Genomic DNA, 12,133 nt, shown 5'->3' on the forward strand with positions numbered 1-12,133 from the left:
CAATTATCTGCACTTTTTCACCAGATTGATCTCTAAATACATCTACTTGTTTCTCATTAGGTTTAGGACCCTTTGTGTCTTTCAAAGCATCAACCTCTCTAGTGGAAAATTTAGGATTTTCATGTACCAAAAAATCACATACCTTTCTCTGTTTACTTGTGTGATGCTCAAGTTTTGTTGTAGGGACAACAACTCCTCGAGTTGGACGCATCAGTCTCTTATCTTGGGATGATCCGGCTCTAGGGTTCGATTTGGATGTAAGAAAATTCTTTCTTTGCTCGTGTCGACACTGATTTTGGTCAACTCTCTTATGCCACTGACATTGGCTTTGGGTTGTTGATCGCCCAACTTTTCTCCGCATTCATGCTCCTGTCGATGCCGTCGTGCATCGCACCCATAAGTGCGATGAAACATAACATCAGAAGCTAAAAAGAATTAATAAGAAAACCCAAAAATAGACTCTCTCTCCCCCCACGTCAATCTGTCTCTCCCCAACATTAATCTCTCTAATCATCTTCCCCTCAAATCTTAATTCCCATAAAAATAGGAATCTTTCTTTTACCTTATCAACTCCTCCACAAGTCACCCATAACCTCACGTACAAATCCAATAAAATAGCAACTAATTAAATCCTAACTAAATACCCTTTCCAAACTTTCCTATTTTCTCTCTTAGGTCATCTTTTTCAGGAAATTTCTCTACCCCTTACGTGATCAACCCTTTCCCATCATTCTCCTTCTATTTATCTAACAATCCTACCTAGAATAGGATCATGGAGTCCTACGAACTAGGAAATCTATCAAGCCCATCCTAAATAAAATAAAAGTCCCTTGTTAATCCATATATTAATATCTCTAAAATTCAGACCCAACAATAAAAAAAAAATAAAAAAAATCTTGGATGCGATTTGCATCACTCATCTTATGGATATTTTGTTTCTTGGCCACCAAGTATTCTGTCCCATAAAGCATGGCTGGTTTACAGCCGTCCTATAGAACTTCCCCTTTAGTTTCAATTGTATGCGGGGATCACATAAAACTCTGGATGCACATCTCCACTTCGCCCACCGAGCTTCAATTCTATATGCGACATCTTCCTAAGTCTCTCCATTCTCCTGGATTATTGACCCTAGATGTCAGAAACAATTTCTTTTAGGTATTTTTTGATCATCAATGGTAGCTACTTCCTCTTTTCTATTCCTAGTATTACTTAACTTGCATTCCATATGTTCTTTCTTAGTCCAACTAATTTTGAAACCTTTAGATTCTAGAGCATACCTCCAATGTTCTAACTTTGCTTTAATGCTGCCTCTAGTCTCATTGATCAAAACTATGTCATCCGCGAATAAAATACACCACAATATCTCATCTTGTAGGTGCCTGATTAACTTGTCCATAGCCAAAACAAAGAGATATGGGCTCATTGTTGATTCTTAATGTAGTTCCATTGTCATTGAGAACTCATTTGTCTCTCCACTAGTTGTCCCCACACTAGTTAGCGCTCCCTTGTGCATATCTCTCACTATGTTAATACAACATCTGGTGACTCCTTTTTCAGCACTCACCAAATTAAGTCTCTAGGTACCCTATCATATGCTTTCTCTAAATCAATAAAGATTAATGAAGGTCTTTTCCTTCTCCTTAAACTTCTGAGTCAGTTGCCTAGATAGGAAAATGACTTCGATAATTGACCTCCTTGGCATAAAGCCAAACTGATTTTTTGATATGTGTTTCACGCCTTAATCTTTGCTCAACCACTCACTCCCACAACTTTATAGTGTGTCTCATAATTTCAATCCGTCGATAGTTCATGCAATTATGTATGCCACATTTGTTTTTACAAATAGGTACCACAATAAATTTTCTCCATTTGTCGAGCATTTTCTTTGTTTTCAATACCTTGTTAAACAACGTGGCAAGCCAACATATGTCAATCTCCCTCATTCACTTCCAGGCCTCTATCGAGATACCATCTAGTCCTAAAGCGTTTTTTTATCTTCATGTTTTTCAAAGCTTCTTTAACTTCAGGTATCCTAATCCTGTGAATGTTAAATATGACCTCCGCCCCCATTTATGTCAAAGGTTCCTCCTAACGTTGTATTCCCATAATGTTCATTATTTAACAATTTTTGAAAATGAATTGTCCACCTTTTGTTGACCGCGTGATCTTTCACCAAGATCCTCTGATCCTCACTCTTAATGCATCTCATTTGAGCTAAATCCCTACACTTCCTGTCTCTCATTTTTGCTTGTTTGATACATCCTTCTCACCTTCTCTTGTTCTTAGTTTATTGTATAAATTATCATATGCTTTAAGTTTAGTCGTACTATTTTCTTAGCATTTTTCTTAGCAGTTTTGATCATTTCATTACATTGCAAAGCTTTATAACGTGGTCATTTTTCACTACGTGATGGAGACTCTTGCACTGTTAGATGACATCATAGGGTTGCAGGAACTACTACCGATGTCTGCTGCTCCGGACCAAGTTAAAATATATAGCAAAAAAGAAGAGTGAGGGAGAAGAAGATCTAGAGAGAGAAAAGGAGAATTTTAGAGAGAGATAGAGCGAGAGAGTCATGTTGAGGCACAAGGCGGGAGTAGAGCGTGTCATGTTGGGTTTTGAATTGCCCACACGCCCCTCTCTTATATATCTAATCCACTACCAGACCCATCACCCCAACCTCAGCCTTCAACTCCTTCATCGGCGTACTCGTCTATCCCCTCCTCCACCTCATCCACAAACCAGCCTTCCCCTTCACACATCTCAACCTCCCTGCTTCAACAACCCACCCTTGACCCACTAGCCTTCCCACCCCTTAAAACATATATACATGCATTATTTTTAGCTTATACAATGGTATCCTTCAAGTGAGGGATGAGAAGCATAAGTCTTTAGGGACTTAAAGTACATCAAGTGGAGTATAAATTTCAAAAAAATCGCCGCGCTTAAAGTATATTCATGGGCTGCTTGGTAAGGAGGTATGGTTAGGATTCATTGGAACCCCCTTCACCTTCCTACATCATATGTAACTCTTGAACTTTATGCATCATAGATTTCCAGATCGCATGTGTGTTGGGCAGTGGACATTGTCATCTTTGTTAATGTTGTTATAAACTCAGTCATTTTGTTATTGTGCACTAAATTCCAAGTAACAAATCAGTACCTGATACTGAAATCATTGTATTATTTCAAAGTTTAAAATGAACCATCTACTATAATGAATTAATCATTGTAATATTATAGTACTTAGTAGAAAGTAAAATTTTACTTTTCCGTATCCATATTCATGTCTCATAGAAAAAAAAAGTTGGGAAAGCTGATGAGTCAACACATTGTGTTGTGAGTCAACTCAGTTTCGCTGCAGAATTAGTCTTGAAGCAAGTTTGACGTTGAAGGCATTTTCCTTCTGTGAGAGTGCTTTAGCTATGGAAAGTCAAAATGAAGTGATATCTTCGGCTACTCAGTTCTAGCAGCTTAGTTTTCTAATGGCATTTTGTGCAGGATGGTTATCAACTAGCATTAGAACTTGAGAGAGCTTGGAAAGAAAGCGCAGACTCTGGAAAACCTATTGACATCACTTCCTCTATAAAACGGTAAGAAATTACACTTGATTCATGTATATATCCAATTGGTAGCTGTATTCACCACATTGTGGGCCATTTTATGTGTATCCTATCTAGGCCATCCATACTATGTACCTGTTCTTACACGAAATAATACTGAGCCATGATTTTGGAGCCCATTTGCTTGTTTTCATTGTTATATTCATGGCGTGATACATTTGACCTCTTGCTTTTCCCCTTTAGATATGAGAAAGAAAGACGAGTGCGTGTTGCTGTCATATATGGTTTGGCTCGTATGGCTGCGATAATGGCTTCTACTTATAAGCCATATCTGGGTGTTGGTCTTGGGCCCTTGTCGGTATGCTCGCTAAACTGTTGATATATGCTGCAATGATGAAGCCCTTGGTAGTTCTTGCCTTGTTTTATGGCTTGAATGAGGCATGTTTCACAATCATCTATTTCTCTATACTTAATTATCAAGAACCATTTATGCAGTTTTTAACTAAGTTTCGAATACCACATCCTGGAAGGGTTGGTGGCAGATTTGTATTCAAGCTTGTTATGCCATTGATGCTCAACTGGGTGTTAGGTGGAAACAGGTAAGGCCTTGGCACAATAGTTTTTGTTCATTTCAATTTTCAATGTTCTTTGTGCTCATGCATTTCTGGATGCGGCATCCCAAAATTCTTATGAATGCTTGAATAGTTGTTCCCTTATACGCTCATATTCATTTATTTATTTATTTATTATTTTATTTTATGATTGCTATGTATTGTTGTGGATGGTTTTTTCAGAGTGAAGTATCTCTCGATGCTATTACATCATCATTTCCTGTAATTAGTCCAATTATCAACTTCTATCACAACATACATAATTCGTCTATTGCTGATGTTGATCAGCATTTACGGTTTAATGAATAATTAGTCATTTTTTTCAAGAAAACTTTATTAAATAATTCTAATAGAGTAGAAGGATATTCAATGCTAGTATTTCTTCTTCATTCCCTAGTATTGAACTGTATATTTCCTGTAAAGGAGTTCATTATTCTTTTGAGGGGAATTTGTCAAACCACACCTAAAATATCAATTATTTAACGTTTCACCCATTTATCAAACCACACCTAAACTATCAACCATCCTAAGCATGATATTGACTCTTTTGACGGGATTTTTGAAATGAAATCCAAAGAAATAGATGAGATATTCGATAATTATTCTATTAGGTGCTTTCTGATAATTTTCCTTTCTCCCAAACCCTATGGGGGGCATTTCTTAATTTTATAATTTGGGAATGCCTGTTATCATTGCAATTTAATTATTTTTATATGCTTTTATCATTTTTTTCAATTCTGCTTCTTCAGTTCTCTTTCTTCTTTTTCTTCCTCTTATGTATCTTGAAAGAATCTCGATTTGTTGTAATATTAGCTCAAGCCAATGATTTCCTTTTGTGCCCCTTAGACCTATATGGGTATCCTACTATAGTCAAATACAAGTAACTCAAACAAAAAAATAAAGGTAGTCACTGGAAAGAAATAAGAAAATAAAAATAAAGGTAGAAATATAATGCATTGCACATAATGCCCAGAGTACCCCTAACATAACAAAAATCTTCGTCAAGTTGTTGCATGAATGCCTATCATCCCCAACTAGGAAAATTATATTCTGTAACTGATTTTCCTTGCTGCTTCAGCAAAGACATCTACAAGTCGCTCTTCAATCTTATTATACTTGTTTGAGGTGTTGGATTGTGGTCCAACTATTCAATTGGAAACTGGGAGCATGTACAAGTGCTTATCTTGCTTGTTTTTCTCTACTTTCCTTCTTCCTCCCGTGAACACTGGGAGAAGAAGGTTGCTTATGTGGCTCATCCTTCTTTTCCCTTTTTCCAACAAATTATTGATGCGAATGATCACTCATTAGAGGAGAGGCCATACACCCTACAAAATTTGTTCTAACGTGCAAATACCCGAGCTTCATGGAAGGTGGTGCAGACTCCATTCATTGATGGTGAAGGACAGGAAGCATGAGTCTTGGGTACACCTCTCTTTCTATCTCTCTTTATTTCTCTCTCTAAATGGAGTTGTCTCACTCACTAGATCTTACATGGGCTCTCCTTTTATTTTTCTTTTTGAATTTGCATGTCTTAAAGGCCTCAAGCCCAATTATTTATAGATAGTTTTGTGCCCTACAATTGGATTAGGACTATGCTATAGGGTATTTTTGTCACACTTGTATCCTCAGTGCAAATAAGGAAGGAGCTAGTCGCAACTTAGGCCTGCGGGTACCAAAAATGCTTGTGGACTACGGAAGCATTGATTAAATAAGATTGATTATGGGTGAATTTGAAATGGTGTTGGATCGGCCCCAAAAGGCATGTGAGGGTAGCATTTGATTCCCTAAGGAAACGTCAAGTTTCATCTTAATCAGTCAAAGTTAAAGCTGATCAGGACGAAATTTAGTTCACAATTCCAGTTCCTATCATGTTAAAAGGTATCTCATAACTAGGGCCCAAATGCCGAGGCTTCTGATGAGCATCAGACCACCACCATTGGATTCGAAATGTTCAAATACCCAAGAATACTAAATGTTGACTCATTTGGACCTTTCTGGACCCTTCTTGGCCTAATGGGTGGGTTTTACACTATTTTGGTGCGGCCTCGGTGAACCAGTTTCCATTTATGGAAATTGTCTTTTGATTTTGGGATTTCCTTGTGAAGGTCATAACTCTCTCGTCTTGAGGCTGATCGAGCTCAAATTTCAGTATGTTGTAAGGATCATTAAGCCGCACGTTTTGATATATGGCACGGCCCGTGACAATGCCCGAAATGAGAGAACTTTTAAAGAGAAGTTGGACTTGAAAAGTCATGTAGTACATAATTTTTAAAGAGGAACATCCCTTCACTCAAATGGCCATATCTTGAAGCCCCGATATCGGATCGTCTCAAATACCAGCCCATTGCGACTGCAACTCAAGGGGCTTTGGATTTGAGGTGCGCAAGATGAAGGATCGAAAGACACCCTGTTTCAAGTTCAAGAAAGACATGCTTTCCGGTCGCTGGAGTACTATTTTCCAACGACCTTCCCAATTTGGCAGGTACTCAAATGGTGACCAAATTGAGGGGTTTTCTTTGCAAAACGAGTACAACGATCTCCCCTTCGATTTGCAATAAAGAAAAAGATCAAAGACATGGCGGTTCGCTCTACAGCAATGCTCGAAGTTCACAAGTTCATGGGTTTGGCCAGAGTTTTTGAGATCAACCTCGAAAGTACGATCCAAGCATAACAATGGGTATCAAATTGATCATGATGATGCAAGAAATATTTCTATGGTGTTCGATCGCCCGGATTGTCACCCAAACGCTTTGAAAAATGCCTTGAGACAGGGCAATGGCATGAGTCCCTTCCAAGAGGGATGGTTGTGTCATTTCCAACATTGTGGCTAGGGGCAAAATGGTTTTTTGCAAAAAAACGGGATTTTCATTTTAATTCATTTAGTTCATTTTTTTAAGCAATTGTGCCCACCCATGTTTCAATGGTGCCATATATAAGTTCTTTACTCAATTTGTAACCTAGTTTTGGTAGTTTTGAGAAGATAATCAAAATATTGAGCTTTTTGCTCTTGCTTGTGCATTGTTTCCAAACTTAAGAGAGAGGAGAGAGAAAACTTTACTACTTTGAGAACTGCCCTTGGACTACAAACTCCCAAACCCCACACTCCCAAACTTCCTAGTCCCTTCTCCCTAGACCACCCTACCACAAACCAATCCATACTCTGTAGACTGCTTTGGACCATATTCCCCATACTCCCTAATCCTCTAAAACCTATACTTCCCTATACTCCTTAGTCACCTAACCTATACTCCCTATGTTCCTTAGTATTTAGTCACCTTAACCTAGCTAGACTCATAGACAACTAAACCTAGACCCTAACCCTATACTCCAAAGCTTGAACCCACACTAAAGAGCATTCAAGGGACCATTTGGGAAGCACCTAGCCGATCGGCTCATGCTACCGACTCTAGCCTAGCTACTCGGTTTACTTTCTCTCTCGTCTTCTCTTCTCTCTTCCCTCTCTTCTTTTTCTCTTCTTTCTCTCTCCTCTTCTTTCTTCTCTCTCCTTTCTTCTTTTTTTTTCCCTCTCTTCTCTTTCTCTCTTCTTTCTCTCTCTCCCTTCTTTCTCTCTCTCTTTTTTCTCTCCCTCTCTCCTCTCTTCTTTCTCTTCTTTCTCTCCCTCTCTTCTCTTTTTCTCTCTGAGCGAGCAGCCAAGCCGCCGGGCCATCTTTCTTTCTCTCTTGTTTTCTTCTCTCTTCTCTCTCTCTCCCACGGCCCACAGCGGGCCCGTGTCCCCCCTCTCATTCTCCTCTCTCTCCCTCACTTTCACAGGCCTAGTGCTGATCCATCTTCCCTCTCTCTCTCTCATTCTCCTCTCTCCCACGGGCTGGTCGCGGGCGCATCTTCCCTTTCTCTCTCCCTCTCGTTCTACTCTCTCCCTCTCTCTCACGGGCCCTTAGCGGGCTCGTTCTCCTTTCTCTCCCTCACTCTCTCTTTCTCGCTCTCTCTTTCTCCCTCTGCCTCTTTCTTCTCTTCTCTATCTCTCTCCTCTTTTTTTCTACCTTTTTCTACTCTCTCTATCCCCCTTTCTTTTCTACCCTTTTTTTTAATATCTTACTCACTTTTCTTGCTTTGACTACCCTTGTGAGGCTCTTTGGAAAGCGATTCCCGACGGGTTGGACCCGCAGACTCTGCTCTCTCGAATCCTCCAGGGTGCTCTAGACTTTGGTCGAAGTTTAGAGACCTTTCTGACGTTCCCGGTCACCTCCTCAGGGAGGGGACGTCGGAAGGCTGTCTAAATTTTGAGAGGCTTTCTTTCTCTCATACTCATCTACTCTTTCTTTTCTCCTCTCTCTCTCTCTCTTCTTTTTTCTCTCTCCTCTATATTATCGTTTCCATTCTTCACCCCTATTCTGGTTACCTATTAGGAGGCTCTTTCGGAAGCGATTCTTGAAGGGCTAGACCCTCCGCTCTCTTGAATCCTCTGGGATACTTTGGCTTTAAGCTTAGTATATTTTATATCTTCAGTAATACCTCTTAGGAGAGGTGATATCGGAAGGCTGTTCAATTTTTGAGTCAATCCTCCTCTCTTTCACATTCTCTCTTATCTCCTCCTCCTATCACTTTGAACCTATAATCCCACCCCCCTCTCTCAACCATTAGCAATAATTTTCAAAACCCCATAAATTCCCATTAGGAGGTAAGCCAAGAGGTACACCCCAAAGACCATCGATAAGTGGATTCAAGGCTGTGTAGTGATGCGAGGGAGCCGAATTCAAACTGAGCTGCAAAGTAGGGGGGCTTTTCGCACGTGATGTAAGAGGGCACAAAGCCTAGACGCGTCCTCGAACCCAACCGGCGACGTACTTGTTCGAGCCCCTTCTCGTCGTTAAAAATTCTCTCTTCTGTTGGTTCCTATCCGTACATCAAGCACACACACAAGTGTGGGCACGTGGTTGTTTGAGTGACGGTTCTCGAGCCGGGTCCCTGAGCGAAGAAAATCCAGGCCCAACCAGACTAGACAGCATCCATGTCCCCATCTAGATTTGGATGAAATCTAGTTTTCTTGGATTAAATCAAATGTCCATATCTAATAGGAGAAATTGCAATTCATAATTTCTCAGAATTTCTACTACAAGATCTAACCAATATAATACAATATAACCAATGTGGAGCCCGCTTCCCATAGCATCATTGTACTAGGTATGCTATTTGCCAACATCTATGATCTCGACAATCATCTTCTCGCAAGTGAGTGGTAGTGAACTTGAATATTATTTTGTCCTCTTGGGAAAAACTGGGTTAGTGACTATTTTAATAGCCATTGATTATTGTAGACACTTATGATAAAAAAGGTTGACATGACTAAGTGGTTCAAGGTTCCAAATATGCTCATAAACGGTAGATGCCCTCTGCATTGGGCTTATAACAAGTAGCAAGGCTCTGCTTCTTACTCTTCCATATCATAAGAGTACCTTCGTGAAACCTACAATACCTTGTGGTGGGAAAGGGGATCAATTGGATGGCCAATCGTAGGCTACATTGGAATGCCATGGATATCTCTCATTTCTAAGGGCAATACCAGTGTTTTAAAACTCAGGAATATACATGTTTGCTTGAGTCACTTGGGAATAACGCCCTGTCGGTTCCGGGTGACTCCGACTTGGGCCATTTGAGTCTTGGCCATGTATTGGCCGGCCAGAGTGTACCCGAGTCTGTGCATCTTTCTTTTTTCTATTAAAAAATAAAAGAAAAAGAAAGAGTGGTTTCTAATTAGAATCTTGACTAGTCCAGCTTGGAACACGCTGAGCCAACTTGGTCTCGGCCTAGCTCGGATCTATACCTAGTTTCAGGTTTTAAAAAATTGGGCTTTACCCTGGATATCACTTAAGATACCTGAGAATTTGTATGGAAAATTCCATGTTTTCTCATGGAGGAAGTGTGAAACTTTACCAAGGAGGGAAGAAGAGATGAAGGAGAGGAGGAGATAATGGCGTGGAAGAGAAGGTGTCTGCGTCGTTCCAATCAATTGATGTGGACATCCTTATTTATTCGATCAATAAGTATTAGTTTTATGCCCTTATGTACATGAGAAATTATAATGAAGGACAATACTTAAATACCAAACATCAGAGTCTTGACTATTATATACAAGAAAAAAACATGTAACAATTCTAATAGAAGATAAGTAAAGAACGCAAGAAAATGTCAAAACCCTAAACTGCATAATCCATGTTCCACATGCTTGATTTCTCACTCTAATATATGTTCGAGTGTAGGATTAAAGAAACAATGCAATTTGACCACTGATTTTTGACGTGTACACTTGGGGGTTCACCATTCTGCAAGGAATAAAAAGTCAAGCATAGCAGCAGTGATTCAAAAAATGGCCAGCCTGGCACCTAGGCAGGCTAGCGGGGGCCTGGGTGCATCACCCAAGCCTAAGTGGGCCCTCTGGGAGCCGTTCCTGGATGCCTGCCTAGGGTTTGCACCTACCCAGGGGTGAAAATGCTCCTCGTGGAGGGGTATTTTTGACATCCCTTTTAATCTAAAAGGGGGTAAAGGGGAATTTGGGGGGGTAGTTTAGGTTCTAACCTAAACCCAATTTGAACCATTTTAAAGAGAAACTACAAAAATTGAAATTTTGCGATTCCCATAAGGTCGACAGATTTGTCGAAGTTTTGATAAATCGATCGAAACATTGTTCTTTTGATTTGGATTTGCTTTTGGAGATTTTTTAAGGCTATTAGAGGGTTCTTATGAAGATTTTGAGATTGGGAAACATCTCAAAGGTAGAAGTTTGAAGATCGAGCAATCAAGGTTAGTGAAAAACTTTGTATTTCAGAATGCGTAGATTATTTTGAGATGTCTTCTTTGTGTTCTAATAGAAGTGGTGATTCGGGTTCGAAATACGGCTCTAAACTGAATCCTTTAGATAAATATTGCATAAGATACACTTATTGTGAGAAGGATACAAGTGGGAGTATAAACCGGTTCCACAAACTTCTTACTGGTATAAAGGGTGATGGTGCCTCTTACAAAAGGTTCCAAATGTGATTAGGGAGGGGATAAAAATTATATGAATCTAGTAAAAAAGAAAAAAGAGAAAAAGAGTCATGCATAGCAAAGCTAAGGTTCGGTGTTCTTGTTTATGATGATGATGAGAGTGATGAGGAGGGGTATGATTAGGTAGAGCAGCTTGCTATGTCCCAATCTAGGAAAGGTAAGGGAGTTGCAGTTGGATCTGGGGGTGGGTGACCTAAGAGACCTCGGGTTGGGGGGGCCTATGCATTCGTTTTCTCCCCGGCCTGACCCTGAGGTTGCATGTGTGAGAACCAAGGAGCAAACAACCATTGAAAACAAAATCAAGAAGGTAGAGAGGGAGAGAGATGCTCAGTATATTGCTCAGTAGTTTTAAGAGGGGGCATTCCTTTCAATGGTGCTTGCCTAAGCAGCTTCTACACCATGGTAGAGGCAATTGACCGATTTAAACCCGAGTTGAAGGCCCCAACCCTATATAAGCTTTTCGAGCCTTGTTCGAAAAAAAAGAGGTGATTGTCATGAGGGAGATTGTGGAATTGCAGAAGGATGCATGGGTTCAGTTTGCGGTATTTATTATGATTGATAGTTGGAGTGATAAGATGTGAAGAAGTCAGATGAATTTTTTGGTGAATTTTCCTTTAGGGACTAATTTATTAGGTCAATTGATGCCTCTGATGATGACCATAATGCCTATTACATATTTAAAGTGTTTGAGAAGGGCATCATGGAGGTTGAGGAGCAGCATGTTATACAAGTTGTTACATATAATACTGCTCTAATGTTATTGCTGCTAATTTGTTCTGCATAGCTTACCCTCATATCTTTGGACACCATGTGCAACACACTATATAGACCTCATGTTTGAGGCTATTGGCTGTTTGAGCGAGATTACAGGTGTAGTTGAGAAGGCTAGGTTAGTTACAACTTTCATTTATATCCGTACCCTCACCCTAAGCATGATGCGCAGATTTACAAAG

At 39.9% G+C, this 12,133-nt stretch overlaps 1 protein-coding gene across 5 annotated transcripts in view; it reads left to right on the forward strand.

The window, feature by feature from the left end:
* LOC18432804 (zeaxanthin epoxidase, chloroplastic) overlaps positions 1 to 12,133 on the forward strand; it is a 60,921-nt gene that overhangs the window by 13,763 nt on the left and 35,025 nt on the right. For all 5 annotated transcript variants that reach the window (XM_006842904.4, XM_020666365.2, XM_020666366.2 and 2 more), the window contains 3 exons: positions 3,503 to 3,594; positions 3,808 to 3,922; positions 4,060 to 4,163. In XM_006842904.4, coding sequence (XP_006842967.2) covers positions 3,503 to 3,594; positions 3,808 to 3,922; positions 4,060 to 4,163 — 311 coding nt within the window. The remainder of the gene's footprint in view (positions 1 to 3,502; positions 3,595 to 3,807; positions 3,923 to 4,059; positions 4,164 to 12,133) is intronic.

The sequence above is a fragment of the Amborella trichopoda genome, chromosome 4, assembly GCF_054954075.1.
Source record: "Amborella trichopoda isolate Santa Cruz 75 chromosome 4, AtrichopodaSantaCruz75HAP2 v2.0, whole genome shotgun sequence".
Lineage (NCBI taxonomy): Eukaryota > Viridiplantae > Streptophyta > Magnoliopsida > Amborellales > Amborellaceae > Amborella > Amborella trichopoda.